This window comes from Cololabis saira, chromosome 7 (assembly GCF_033807715.1).
Source record: "Cololabis saira isolate AMF1-May2022 chromosome 7, fColSai1.1, whole genome shotgun sequence".
NCBI classification, from domain to species: Eukaryota; Metazoa; Chordata; class Actinopteri; order Beloniformes; family Belonidae; genus Cololabis; species Cololabis saira.
The window spans coordinates 18273990-18289121 of record NC_084593.1 but is presented as its reverse complement, the minus strand read 5'-3'; the positions used below and the strand labels follow the sequence as shown (position 1 = coordinate 18289121).

Below are 15132 nucleotides of genomic sequence, written 5' to 3'. Positions count from 1 at the left end.
GGAGATCTATTGTTTCAACTGTTAATTGGGACCAGTGGCTCAACAGTATGTTGTAATCCGCAGGAACAAATATTCAGCCATCAAACGGACTTGTTACATTACGTTCATGCACTTTTTATAATTCAAACAATTCAAAGTCTTTTTCGTATTATTTCATGTAGAATTCACTCTTGTAAAGCGCTGAAATCAGGGTAACAATGAAAAAACTAGGAATTTATTTTATCTCCTACCAGATGAATATTACAGCCCCTGTTGTGGCTGCAAATTAAAGTTTCATAAAAGTCTCAAGGTTGTTTTTTTCCTCCAAACTTGTCACTAAGAGTTTTTAATTCATATAAATGCCATTTGTGCGATCCCTGACGACACTCTACAATGTTCCTTTAAAACTTTTCAAGACCGACATCAAATATACCAAGATGGTATATATATATATATATATATATATATATATATATATATATATATATATATATATATTCACATAGGCGTTACACAAGCTGATTTTGTTTTCCACGTGGATTTTTCGTTTTTATTTACAAATACAAAACTTGCTCCTTTGTAACAACACGTGTAACTGCACATCTTGAATCGGTACATGATCAGAAATGACAGGATGCTTTCTGGTGATTTTTATTCAGAGAGAAAATATTTGACATTTACATAAGCACAATTCCTTTCATTATACAAACACATTTTACAATTAAAGCAGCTATTGTTTTTAGACACCAAATTAAATCCCATCATGCTCACATGTATTATCAAGCAGAAGCTGTTTTGACAAAACTGGATGATATCTCAGTGATAAAAACACGTAAGCTAAAGAACAGTTTTAATATGGCCTAAATGAAGATGGTATACATCACAGTCGTTCTTTAACGCCGGTTAAATAAGGCTGCAGAGAGAAAACTTATCAAATGTTAAGTTCAGCCCAACTTAGAGCCATATCCATCAAACATCAACCACATTTCATCAACAAAAACGTCAGAATTGTCCTCTAACAGGATGAACCCTTGAAAGTGAACCTAGGTAAAACGAAGGAATTAAAAATGCATCGTTGATTCTTCAGGAAACATCTGGAAAACAGACATAACTTTAAAGATGTAAGTACTTTTTGCATTTAATCTGAAGAATGAAGCATAGAAAAGGTAAATCTTAATTTAAGACTGAAAGTTGAAATATTTCTAAGGAATAAAAAAACAGTACACAGTTCACATCACGTCAATGCTAGTGCAAGGCCCTATTTGGCAAATAGAAAGCAGAGATTCATTTCAGTCAGCTACAGCACTATAAACACCTGTTTCCCTCGTGTTGAACTGATGAGCACCACAGACATGAGATGAGAGCGCTTTTGGTTTCACCTCTATGCCAGCGCCACAAACATGCATTCAATAGGCCTTAATGCTAATCCTCTGTAGAAATAAACTGACTCCTAAACTGGCTTCTAAATCAAAATGAGTCCAATACCAGAGTGACTGAATAAAGTGGCTCTCTTCCTCCTTAAAGACAACGAGCTTCGTATGAATGCATAATTCAGATTGTTTTAAGAGGGCCATAGAAATAAAACAATAGCTGCACAGAAAGTTGGAAAATGGTGGTCCCATTAGTTTTTTGGTGATTCACTGACAAACGTCTGAACTACAGACCTTGATGCCACACAGTCTGCTCTTCGTCTCACCCAGAGATCTGACGTGAAGAGTCCACGCTCCCAAAATCCGGACAAACTAATACTGACTGATGACAGTTTTGTGTGTGTGTGTGTGTGTGTGTGTGTGTGTGTGTGTGTGTGTGTGTGTGTGTGTGTGTAGAGGGGATCATTGCACCACACACATAGAGCTGCGGGGGGGGTTGACTGTCCTGGCCACGATTTCTTGACTGTAGTTCACAATGTCTGCCTTCACCACTCGCTGTGAAGAAGAGTAGAAAGACACGTGGAATTAAAAAGCTGTTATAAAGTTTGCATAACTTACAAAATCATCCTGTATTAACTCAATCCTCTATTCCTGAAGAGTTTAACAGATTGAGACAATATTGTGTATGAATCAGCTATTCCTTACAGAGCTGATGTCTTCAGATTCATCCCAACTCACTTATTATATCTAAAGAAACATATAAAAATGTGTAAAATACAAGAGTTACTGATTACAGTGGCTCTTTCCTCCTTTACACAACCAGAGGTACAGTAAAGTACAACCTGACACACTGAAACACGCATCCTAGCTCATTTATAAGGGGGGAAAAGTAATTTGAAAACTTCTCAAATTCTCCAAACTGAACTGTTCTTTTATGAAATGGAGGCGGGGCCATTAAAAACCATGTTGTGTGCCGGTAACAAGTAGCTGGTGGGAGGATCATAAGCAGTGCAGAGACATGGGATACGTGTCTGTCTGCTCGAACTCTAAAGTCCCACCTAAGTGATCATCACCATTAAGAAAGTTACCAAACTACTGTCGACTCTAATGATGACAGTCCAGCAGGCAGAGGAGCTGTGATGAGCTTCTACTCTATTTGTCTATTTGTTCTAAAACTGAAATCTGAACTACTGAGATCAAACAGCCACTACTAGAATCTACAAGACTACTGTTTCTTAACTTCTACCCATCCATCAGGTTTATGGCAGATCTACTAAGCAACTGTAGAGACGTACTTCCAGCTATTGAACCAAGCATATTTTGCTCTGCTGATTGTTGTCCTGTCTAATCGGCCCTCCATCCTGAGGGTAGTCCACCAGCTCAGCCTTCACAATCCTCTGAGCAACGGACAAATGGAGGTCATGAAAGATGGAGAGAAAAAAAAACAGAAACAGGACAAGAGTAGAGTTGAGAGAGGATGATGAGTGAGAGAAATGGATGCCAAGATCATGCAAAGACAGGAATGACAAAGGATGACTTGTGAATTGTTAGAAATGAACAATACATAAAGTGGAACATTAAAAAACTCCTGATTTTGCTTTTCTAGGTTTGAAAAAAAAAATCTATCAGTGAATCAGCTTGATTGAATTTGGAATTAACAAAGATTAGAAGATAACGTTGAACAACTAAGTTCAACCTAGGGCTGGGCGATTTTGGACAAAAATAAAATCCCGATTTTTTTCTCTGAAAACCTGATTTTCGATTTCGATTTTTTTGGTAAAACTACAAAAGACAATGGAATAAATTGTTTAAAATATTTTATCTTTATTTTTAAAGAAAAATAGCAAATAAATTTCGCTATTGGGAATGAAGTGCAATTGAAAGATACTGTAAATCCTCCTTGAGTTTAGTAAAGTGACAACATTTACAATTTTCTTGACCAAACAAAGATGACTAGACGAGCTCTGTCTGTAATGCAGCCAGCTGCAAAAAAGGAAAATCGATTTTCCGATTTTCCTTTTTTAACATCGATTTTGATTAATAAATCCGATTTAGATTTAAAATCGATTAATCGCACAGCCCTAGTTCAACCCAGTCCTGCAAACCCAGTGGAGAGCGGCTCAGGCGGCTGAATACCAGGCCCTGGTTGGCTGCCTGATTAACGAGCTGCCGAAGCCTGGTGTCTGAGCCCTGAGTGATCTGCGGCCTCGCTATCTGATCCAGCAGACAGAGGACCATGACGGAGAGGGCTGCCAGGCAGATATAATGCTGTCGGGGGTTGTGACCTTTGTGTTCAGCTCTCTAAAAGTGACAGCTGATAATGAGACTTTACTCAACCCACTGCTGCACCCAGAGCCATGACCTGCTCAAAGCTTCATCTGCATCCGTGACACATATTAGATAAACTGTGTCATTTTGGAGAGTTTGTACACTTTTTCCGTACATGAGAAACAAAAAAAAAAACATTCCAGCTAATCATTTCTTCCTGTAATGATTTATTATTTATTTTTATGATGATGTGTTTATTTAAAGTGGTGTAAAAATGTCAGTAAAACTGGCTTGAAACCAGATATTTTCAGATTTCCCAAGTATCTGTGAACTTTTGTGTAGATTTCTGGAAACTTTCATTTCTCTTAAAGAAGTACTGCTGACACGTGTATATTGATATGGATACAAAAATATGTCACACAATCATCTAATAATGAGAGAAAATTAAGTTTACTGGTATATTTTTCTACATTCAGAACACTGAAGTCACTTTTTCTTCTTTATGCTGATATTTTTTGTGTTTCTCTCAACAGGTCTTAACTATTTTCCTGGAGGTCGAGCCTCTCACTCAGCCTCATTACTATGGATTAAAGCACTTTGCTTTACTGACAGAGTTTCTGTGGGAGGACTGGAAGAAGAAAGCAGATCGGCAGCTCTATTACTCTGTGGTCATTTTCGGTCAGCCGGCAGCTCTGTTGGTGATGGGAGCGGAGCTTGAGAATTCAGCCCGTCTTTCCCCTATGTGCTCTCCCTTCTCTGGGGGTCCTGACCTCTCCGTAGCCCTCCAGACTCATCAACCTCTACCCAGCCAGTGTGGCTCCAGCTACTCATATCAGAGCCAGGATTAATGTTTCTGGGGGAGGTGGCCTTGTAAATCCTCCAGCTGCCACCACCGGGCATCGTGGTCTGACTGGCAAGCTTAAACCCAAGCTCATCCAAAAAGGGCTGTAGATAAACCAAATAAATCAGACAGCCATTGCTGACCTCCTCACCCTTACAACTGCCTACCTTTGACCTCCGACTTCACGCATTAATGTGATCAATGTGGTTTTATTTACAGATGGGCGGCGACGGTGGCAGGTATACCATCACAGGAGGCAGACGTAACAAACTCTTGTTTACACAGCAAAAAGTCCTTTACAGTGTGTGGTAACCTCCCATGACCTAACACACTCCTAGTGACCTCTCTTAAGTTCAGGCTTAACAGTGCACATGAAGCAGGGGGACAGAAAAGAGAAGAAACCCACCAAAAACATCACCAGAAACAAACTAAATCTATTTTAAAGTTATTAGTATCTACAAAGTAGTGGAAGACGGTTAATAAGTGAACAAAAATAGTTTGCTATTTAGACAATGTGGGGAAAGTTGAGAGAAAATCCTCGATGCATTTACACCTCACCTGGGACTGCTCTATTTCTGCTTTGTTAAGCTTTATACCAAGAATCTCAGCAGCCACTTTCTGGAAACAAAGGTATACCTGGAGAAATATGACCACAAAAACAAAACAATTTAAATATTCTCAAAACCACTTGAGCATATTTTCACTGTGGTTTATTAAATGGGCTTGTACGAACCGAGTCCCCCGTTTTGGCCGATACAAACTGAGTGATGAGGCCGTTCTCCTGGCAGAAGCGCTGGTGTTTATCAGCCTTCACTGTCCTCATGTGCTCCAGGTCAACTGTGGACAAAACACAGTGTGACATGAAAAACTTACAGAAGATGGATAGATAGATTTATTCGGTGGTTATACAGCACTCTCACAGGGTAAACTGTTACATATCAGAACATAAACAGAAAAGATGACTGTTTACACTCCAGTTAAGATGGAAGCAGCCTGCCTTGCATACAGGGATGGTGTGCATAAAGGCATGTGAAAACAAAGCGTATTTCAATTTTTATGTTGCTTTCATACCAAGTGCAGATGTAGCAGTCCTAGCTGTTTTTTTCAAGTGTATTTATGAAGGGTGTTTGAGAGTGGGAATGATCAGTTCTGTAGCCCTAAGCTTCCATTTGCAGTGGGTATTAAAGCCGAAGAAAGCCTAATACAGTTGCACCCTGAAGCCATGAACCTCTACGTGACCCGCAACAGACAATTAAGGCCAACGCTGGAGAAAAACTTTAGAAACAATACACAAATGACCAAAGACTTGAGGCTACGCACACGGTGACTGTATACGGAGAAAAACAGATTGACGTATGGGAGCTCCAGGCCTTTAAGGTGGGTGCAAGGACCCTAGATGCACATTGATTTAGTGACAACACACAATAGCAGCACCTTCTTTTTTAGCTATTGTGAAGACGTCCCTGTGCATTCTACTCCTGTGCAGTGATACAGGGAGCTTTGCTTCCCTCCTTCTTCACTATGGGGTCATGCTGGGGTCACGGAGGAAGGTCACCTGGGGGTCTTGCTGCTGAAAGCAATAGCTTCATTCTTTATTTCTGGCTTTGTGCAGGAAGGTGGCCACGCCCGGTATCTGGTGCATGCATGTCTCTGTTAGCTGGAGGGGGCCCGGCTACTGTAAGGTGTTGCATTTCTCTTGCCCCTTTTCTGAGTTTTAGTCTTTGTGTGAGGTTTCATTGAAGTTGTCAAGAATTTACCCTATTCTCATGCCTCTCAGTGTGTGTGTGTGTGTGTGCGTGTGTGTGTGTGTGCGCGTGTGTGTGTGTGTGTGTGTGTGTGTGTGTGTGTGTGTCCGAGTGAGAAGAGTGGGAATAAAGCCAAAGATACAGAAAGACATGCATTGCAGTGAAGACATGTAAACACTGCAATATTACTACATTATCAACATATCACTTAAATGACATGTGACCCAAAGTGCTAAATGCCCATGGGGCAAAAAAAAACACACACACACACACACACACACACACACAGAGAGAATTAGGGCTGGGGATCGATTCAAATGTCAAGAATCGATTCGATTCCGATTCTTAAGATTCAGAATCGATTATCAAGATTTGATTCGATTCTGATTTTGATTTGGGTTAGTGTTATTAAAACAGTTTTTTGAGCTGTTGCATGAATTATATGACTGTAGTTATGCAAAATATTACTACTAGTATTATATTGAGATTAAACAGCAAGTATTGGCAGCTAATGATGCTGTAAGGACCAATCAGCTCCCAGAATGCTGATAGAACTGCTTTCAGAAACATCGTGGGTTAGAATTACCAAACAGATCCAGGGCAGCAAACAGAGGATGAAATCGGTTTTATTTTTTCCCATATTCCGTTTTTATTTGTTCCATTTTTGGTCTATTTTGGTTTTTAATTTTTGAGCATTTGGTTTTTAGCATTTTTTGCAAATGTAACCCCAAGACAGTATTTAAAGTAATGAAATATAGACAATTTATGCAATTATAACTGAAAACTTTAATGTTTTCATACCTTTAAACATATTTAAAGGCAAAAACATGGCACCAGTTATTCGCGTGTCCAACAAAACATTCCTTTTTTGGGGATAAACAAAAAAATAACCAAAAGTTGTAATGTAATGATGAAAAAAAAAATACATAAATAAATAAAAGAAAAAAAAATCAATCTTTAGACATATGAATCGATTTTTAGGAATTAATATGAGAATCGATTTAGAATTGGGAAATCGATTTTTTTCAACACAGGCCTACAGAGAATGATTTTAGACCTACTTGAATATTACAATCATCCCAAGTAACATATAAACACAAACCTCTCTGGGTAACAGCAGACACTTTCATAACTAGTCAGTGTCCTGGGCAGACTGTCATGTCTGTTCCTGTACGTAAACATAGCTGCCACACAGGCGTCAGCAGGTTATTAATTCCAGTCATTAACAGCAGAGGTACCCAGCATGCTACTAAAAGTAAACACTGCTAATCCTTTGGATCCTGCACACTTGGGAGAGGTTATCAATCATGTCTCACAGTCGGATTAACCAATATTATCATCACACCTCGAGAGCAGAAGGGGAAACTGTATTGTCTTGTAAAAAAAAAAGGTGTGAAAGTGGGTAAGATTTTTGAATCCATCTGTCTAGGTGGTGGATATATACATTAGCAAAAGGATGATCATTGTGAAATTATGAAATCTTAAACATCCTGCTATTATAAAGTACTGTTTTAAAATAGATAATTATGGGGTAATAAAATGATAATGCATAACTTTATTGAAATATAAAGATATAAAAGTGTAAAAGGATTTTTTTTAAATTTACACGTTTACAAAACTTCCTATTTGATGGCATCAACAACTCACAAACATCTGAAATAAAATATGTCCCTTACTGCACAACGCCTCGAGTAAGATTATGTACTTTGTTGTACTTTGAATCTGTGTCCCATTATCCTTTGCAAAAGTCTTACGGTACATCTAAATTTGTCAAATAGTTGAATTTTCACTGTTAAAAGGTTTTCAAGTTTACTGGATAAAAATGTGGAATGAATTTCAACTAAACAAGCACCAGAAATGCTGTAGATTAATTTTGACATTATTCGTGATGTTCAATTATAAAGTTTTCCTGAATTTTAAAAGAGTACATTTGAATTTCTTTAAAATGCTGTGACAATAGGGTCAATTTAAATATGACATATGTTTGAAAGCCACAGACATCTAGTTAATGCACTACTGACTATTGAGATCACTTTGTCAATAAAATGTTTATTTGAAAGAAAACAGGACTATCTTCAGTTAGTCACTGAGGATAGTCTTGTTTAGTCACAGAATTATACTATAGGTGGGTCTACATCTTAAACAAAAGGAAACTTTAACATGTGGCAGCTGTCTGTGTAAACTGGATATAAGACTAATCCCCCAGTTTTAGTGTTTTCCTCCATTTTTCTTCCTAATGTACCCATCTCCACTTATCAGGTCAGAACCATCTTCCTCCAATGATCTGGTTTCACTCTGTTTCTGTCAAACTGTACATCAGCTTAACAACCCCTAGGAAGTGACTGCAATATGAAATAAACTGTTTAGACCTCTGAGCGCAAAAAGATAGTAGAGAGGATCATCACTCGTCAAGAGAAATGGCCCTCCCTCACTCTGGTCACCATCAGTGTTTATTTTAAAGGTCTGCTTGTCATTAGGCTGAATTACTGGACAACAGTTAGAGATTAATATCTGGTGGATGAATTAGGCTTTTACCATAAATAATTGGTTTGTTATTGTAGTGACCTATTAAATGGGAGCACAACCAAATAAGAAGAAAATATGGATGTGCGTGGATATCAGTGCAGCTCCTTCATGGAAAGAATCTTTTCAATGGCAGATCTGATTATCCTGAAACCAGAGAGACTTTATGTCACTAAAAAACCTGAAATGATTAAGAAGGTTTGATTCTGTTTGAATGGACCTGCCTAGAGTATACTTTCAAACAAACACCTTACTCCTTCTGAAACCATTATTATTAACTGTCAGTCATTAATATTGCACAACTGAAAAGCCATTAATGAGCAAATTCATCATTATTAGGCTAGCTAACTAGAGACTGAATTTAAATGTATTGGCCTTGGTGCCTTAATTATTATCTGGCTGTAATCAGGTTTTTGGGCTATGCATATATCCTGATTTTCAGAAACCTGCATGTCCTTGCTTGAATACCATCGAACACATTAACCAGATTTCTACACATTATTTTGATTGTGACCAATATTCACCTATATATTAACATCATCTCCTAAATAAGATTTAAATTTGACTTATAGATTTGAATCATAAATGGAAACTCGGTCAAACTCAGTTCCCTATTGTGCAGGTGCTTAAACTCTCATATAAATCATGAGATATAAAATATAGTGAAAATGTGTTTTGCAGTAAATGCCGATTTGTGAATTTTGTTTTTCTTTTCTCACGAAACATCCATCCATCCATCCATTTTCTTCCGCTTATCCGTTCCCGGGTCGCGGGGGCAGCATTCTCAGCAGGGATGCCCAGATTTCCTTCACCCCAGACACTTCCTCCAGCTCTTCCAGGGGAGTCCGAGGCGTTCCCAGGCCAGCCGAGAGACATATTCTCTCCAGCGTGTCCTGGGTCTTCCCCGGGGTCTCCTCCCGGAGGGACATGCCTGGAACACCTCCCTAGGGAGGCGTCCAGGAGGATCCGGTACAGATGCCCAAGCCACCTCAGCTGACTCCTCTCAATGTGAAGGAGCAGCGGCTCGACTCCGAGCTCCTCCCGGGTGACCAAACTCCTCACCATATCTCTAAGGGAGCGTCCAGCCACCCTGCGGAGGAAACTCATCTCGGCCGCTTGTATCCGCGATCTTGTCCTTTCGGTCACTACCCAAAGTTCATGACCATATGTGGGGGTAGGTGCGTAGATTGACCGTTAAATCGAGAGCTTCGCTTTTCGACTCAGCTCCCTCTTCACCACGACGGTCAGGTACACCGACCGCATAACTGAGGCCGCTGCACCAATCCGTCTGTCAATCTCACGCTCCATCGTTCCCTCACTCGTGAACAAGACCCCGAGATACTTGAACTCCTCCACCTGAGGCAGGACTTCTCCACCCACCCGGAGAAGGCACGCCACCTTTTCCCGGTGGAGAACCATGGCCTTGGTCTTGGAGGTGCTGGAGGGACAAATGCCTTCTCCAGATCGACAAAGCACATGTGGACTGGTTGGGCAAATCCCCATGAACCCTCGAGCACCCTGCGGAGGGTATAGAGCTGGTCCAGTGTTCCGCGACCGGGACGAAAACCGCATTGTTCCTCTTGAATCCGAGGTTCAACTATCGGCAGTATTCTCCTCTCCAGTACCCTGGCGTAGACTTTCCCGGGAGGCTGAGAAGTGTGATCCCCCTGTAGTTGGAACACACTCTCCGGTCCCCCTTTTTAAACAGAGGGACCACCACCCCGGTTTGCCACTCCAGCGGTACTGTCCCCTTCCTCCATGCAATGTCGCAGAGGCGTGTCAACCAAGACAGCCCAACGACATCCAGAGACTTGAGGTACTCAGGGCGAATCTCATCCACGCCCGGTGCCACCGAGGAGCTTACGAACCACCTCAGTGACCTCGGCTTGGGTGATGGATGAGGACGTCCCCGAGTCCCCACTCTCTGCTTCCTCAATGGAAGGCATGTCAGTCGGGTTGAGGAAATCCTCAAAATATTCCTTCCACCGTCCGACGATGCCCCCAGTCAAGGTCAACAGCTCCCCATCCACACCGTAAACGGTGCTGGCAGAGCACGAAACATAATTCACAAAATATAAAAGAGTGAAATACTGAAATAATAGAAGGTTTCAGATGTCATTTTGAAAGCACCATTCAAAATGAGTATATTTGGACAGATCTGACAGGTATTAATGTAAAGCAACTTTAATTATCATAGGTTAGCATAAGCTAAGCTTTCCTAGCTAAAATGGTCCAGAGATTCTAGGTTGCATAATCTAACAAGGGCAGAGAATCTTTGAGTCACGCTCAAATTAAAAAGACTATTGTAGTGCTTGATCAATATACAATACAAAATTGTAAACTATGACATTTCAAAATGATTTTGAGAGAATAATCAACTTGCATAACCTTCTTTGAAGGTGGCACTGATAACCAAATAGTGATTACAAGCTAAGAGCAGAATATTAAGGAAGAGGACACAAACTAATCTAGTCACCTTGGCTATTTCTTGTAGAAAATGGAAGACATATCTTCAGGTATTTATTAAAGTATGTGAAACCTGTTTTTTGTGATCGGATCACACAAGACACTATAACCAGCTGTAAATAGCCTCATAGACTCATTAATCCAGTGACAAGCCATAAATGGACACTGATCATTCATAATGGGAGATACGATTGTAGGAGTTCACGACACGTGCTGCCACGGCAAAACAATAGGCTAATGAGTCTACATAGACTAGCCAAGCGGAAATCCTACACTGAACTGACTCAGTGGACATTTTAAAAATGTGCTTTGATAACAGAGACACCTACTTACTGTTCTGCTCAGTCAGCTGCTAGGCACCACTTGGAACAGTTTATCCAGGAACAACAGCCAGAGAATAAGCTTGACATAACACAGTTAATTGCTGGCAGACTACTTTTAAACTGAATAGCAGTTTGAGTGTTGGGGAGTGTGAGGTCTGTGGGTGGAATGTGTGAACTCTGTGTGTGTCTGTGTTTTTGTGTGGTAGTAATAGTCAATTGTGTGTGTGCAGTAAGAAACTTGGAGCTCTGAGGGGTCATATCCCATTAAGTGAAAGTTACAGGGTTGAGCCTAATCAACCCCAGGGGAGAACCTATCACTTCCAACATTACCTCATACCGTGTTTTAAAGACCCTGTTACGCAGTTTTGACTCACTTTCACCAAATGACTACAGTAAATCCATCTATCTTGTACAGTGAGGGTTAGAAAAAAAATCAACTACAATCCAGCTTCTAACAGAATGACTTAAACATCACTGTCTGGTCAAGTCTTCATTCAAATCACCATATACCACAAAGTTTAAAAACATCCCACAACTATTCTGCAGCCATGACATTTAACAACATACAGTGAGACTTAACGTTTGCTTTAATGTTTAAATGGTAAAATAGCAGTTCTGTTCCTGTGTAGCCATTTTCACTCATGAACATCAGAGGATGTGTTAAGAATCTCTGGAGACTTGGGTCTGGATTTTCTTCTGCAGTTCACAGCAAACAGATTCCTCTCTGAAGATGCATTCTCACAATAAGAAATATTCCTCTAGGGTGCTTGAGTAAAGCAAACAATAGAGTGGACATGATGCAAACAATATATTGCTGAAATGATGCATGCCATTTACAACATATCATAGATGGTAGATGAGGCTCCATACCCATCTATCACGTTGACTGATTTTGTTTTGATATCATTAAAAAGTCAGTTCAAGGCAGCTTACAGCTGAACGGGAAAGAGAATGAGGCAGCAACTCTCATCAGCTTACACGATTTTGCTGATAATATAATGTTCCTAAGAATTACCTGTACGTATGTACACATGGTGGGACACTTTCATTTTCTGTGATTGCATGTTCAGTTTGTCACTAAATCAAACATTTAAAATCATGTTTGCTGGTCATATCTGCCCAAACTGTGTCAGCTGAATAAGTTTTGTTATTCATAAAAAATATTCTGGGCAAACTTCTTCCAGACATTTGCAAAATGATTTAATCTTGTGATCATTATCCCAGACCATATTGTAAAACACAGTATGTTTGAAGTCTACTGTATTCCTAACATACTCTAAAGGGATTAAAACATGTTACATTTATTTTCTATTTTTAACTTTGATCTCATCAACGCAATGCTGTATGATATATCGATTCCTTCCCAAAAACAATCACAAAGGCCAGCTGCCATATTGGAGCATTGCCCACAAGCAAGGCACAGCAATGTAATGCACTAAGGGCCCGATTTACTAAGATCCTAAATAAAGAGTACTAAATTGTGTGTGCACTGAAAAAGTTTGCGCTGTTGTTGTGTGGTTTGCGGGTGATCAACTAAGATTGCGTGCCTGCGCAATTGATAACAGGTGCAAACTGCAGTATTTAAATGAGGTGTTGCGCGTCTTACGGTTTGCGAGCGCAAACTTTGCGCCATGTAGAGTCTGGATGAATCCGTGTATCATTCGTTCTTTCCATTTTCAATTGCCAATCAAAAACCAAAACATGAAAAAGTGACTGGTTATGTTGTTATTAGTTTTTTATTATAACACAAAAAACGGAAAAACGGCTGGTTTTTCATATTTCAATTTTAGGCACAGATCAAAAATACGAAATAGAAAAACGGGCCACAGGACTGAATTTGATTTTAATATTTAATTGGTCGGGTTTACCCGACCCCGCGGTGCTCGGCATGATCTGAGGAGAAAAAGACATCAGACACAGAGCTGGAGAGCGCTTTGATTCAATCTATTTATGAGTTAAGTTTTTATTCAGATGTCCACAGTATATTGCAAATATTATATATTATATAGCAAACACTGATAGTAAATGTGTGACAGACGGGAACATCAAATGGCCGAAAGAAGAGAAGAGAAGTGTTCAGAACAGCGCACAGAGCGCACACTAAAGGCTGATTTATGGTTCCGCGTTACACTAACGCAGAACCGACGGCGTAGGCTACGTGGCGACGCACACCGCACCGCGACCCTACGCCGTCGATTTAACGCAGAACCCCATAATTCAGGCGAAGCTGCAGTCTCTGCGCTGATCACAGACACAGCGGGTCGGAGCAGATTTGGTCATGATGTTTAACCTGTGTTTTGTGATTAATAAGCACGGGTTTTAATTAAATGTAATTTACGAAGGATGATTTCACGTTCAATAAGATAAATAATCAATAAAATACAAAGTTTTGGCACAAAGGCTTGGCCTGCTTGTGGCCGAGTGGAGGGGGGCACAATAAGAGAAGGTGGCAAAGATATAAGGCGAAGAACTAAAGAAAAAGTGGCCTTTAATAAAACTTGTGCAACCATTTTTAAAATAGCATGCAGCAGAATAAAGACTCTCTCTCTGCGTATTCTTTGATTTTGGATGTCGCCTCCTTGCCACAATAACAGCAGCAGCAGATTAGCACCTTCCTTTCGAACGTATTAAATACGACGCAATCACAATACGCGCAATTACTTTCAGGCTTGGTAAATCTCATTGCGTGTGGTAAATTAACCTATTTGCATTTTCCCCTCCCAGTATTTAGCGCTCTCTGGCGGTTACGCCCCATATTGATTATTCATCAGGGCAAAAGTACTAAATGAATAGCGTGCGCTATTCTGCGGATTTCAGAGACGCAGTCGTCTTTGCACGCCGTTAGTAGATCAGCTTGCACTTTGGTTTGCGGGTGCTGTCAAGTTTGCACAGGTTTTTACGCATGCAAACCTTTAGTAAATCAGGCCCTAAGTGGTTACAGAATACTCATGGTAACTTTACTACAATAAAGCATTCAGTCCCAATCACTGTGTAACATGTCGCTCATACGCACAAAAGGTAGACAAATGACCTCAGTGGATGCAAACCAACACTCTTAAACGTCTACCTTCGTATAAAACTACAGGAATCTGGATAAGCTGTAGATTATTTTTCTAAAAGTATAGTAGCAAGCAGGTACAATTAAATGCAAGTGGCATTTTATTTTTCCATACATTTTCTGGTAAAAGTCACAAAGAAATGCATGCCAGTTAAAAAAGTCGGTGAAACTATAAATCACTCTGTGTAGTGTCTGATTGAATTTGACATTGATTTAACTTTCACAGCACAAGTGGCTAATAAAACAAAATGGCCAGCAGATTTTATGTGTACCTTTTAAATGTATAAGTCTAACTGGTTTACATGACTCCAAGTGAGCTCTTAATAACTGTAGCTTTTGAAATACGAAGAGCGTGATTATTCTTAGCTTGTAGTGGATGCTGATCATGCAAAATAAGACAGCTAATAATTACTATTCCTCTTAGAACAGTTATTGGTTTGCAAAATGTATTTTGCCAACAGTGAAATATTTAATTCAGTGCAATATGTTTTGAATTTAACATTTCTCAAAATATATTCAGCATAATTCCAAAGAAGTGTGACTGTGTTATATCCTAACA

General features: G+C 39.8%; 1 protein-coding gene across 2 annotated transcripts in view; it reads right to left on the bottom strand.

Annotated features, from left to right (window-relative positions):
• Positions 1-617: 617 nt before the first annotated feature.
• rab28 (RAB28, member RAS oncogene family) overlaps positions 618-15132 on the bottom strand; it is a 34645-nt gene continuing 20130 nt past the window's right edge. Inside the window, exons 5-8 of one of the 2 annotated variants that reach the window (XM_061726187.1) lie at positions 5192-5295; positions 5017-5094; positions 2645-2746; positions 618-1904 (exon numbers count right to left, since the gene is read on the bottom strand). In XM_061726187.1, the coding sequence (XP_061582171.1) occupies positions 2651-2746; positions 5017-5094; positions 5192-5295 (278 nt within the window). In that variant the 3' untranslated portion in view covers positions 618-1904; positions 2645-2650. The remainder of the gene's footprint in view (positions 1905-2644; positions 2747-5016; positions 5095-5191; positions 5296-15132) is intronic. The other variant, XM_061726188.1, reaches the window with a different exon arrangement.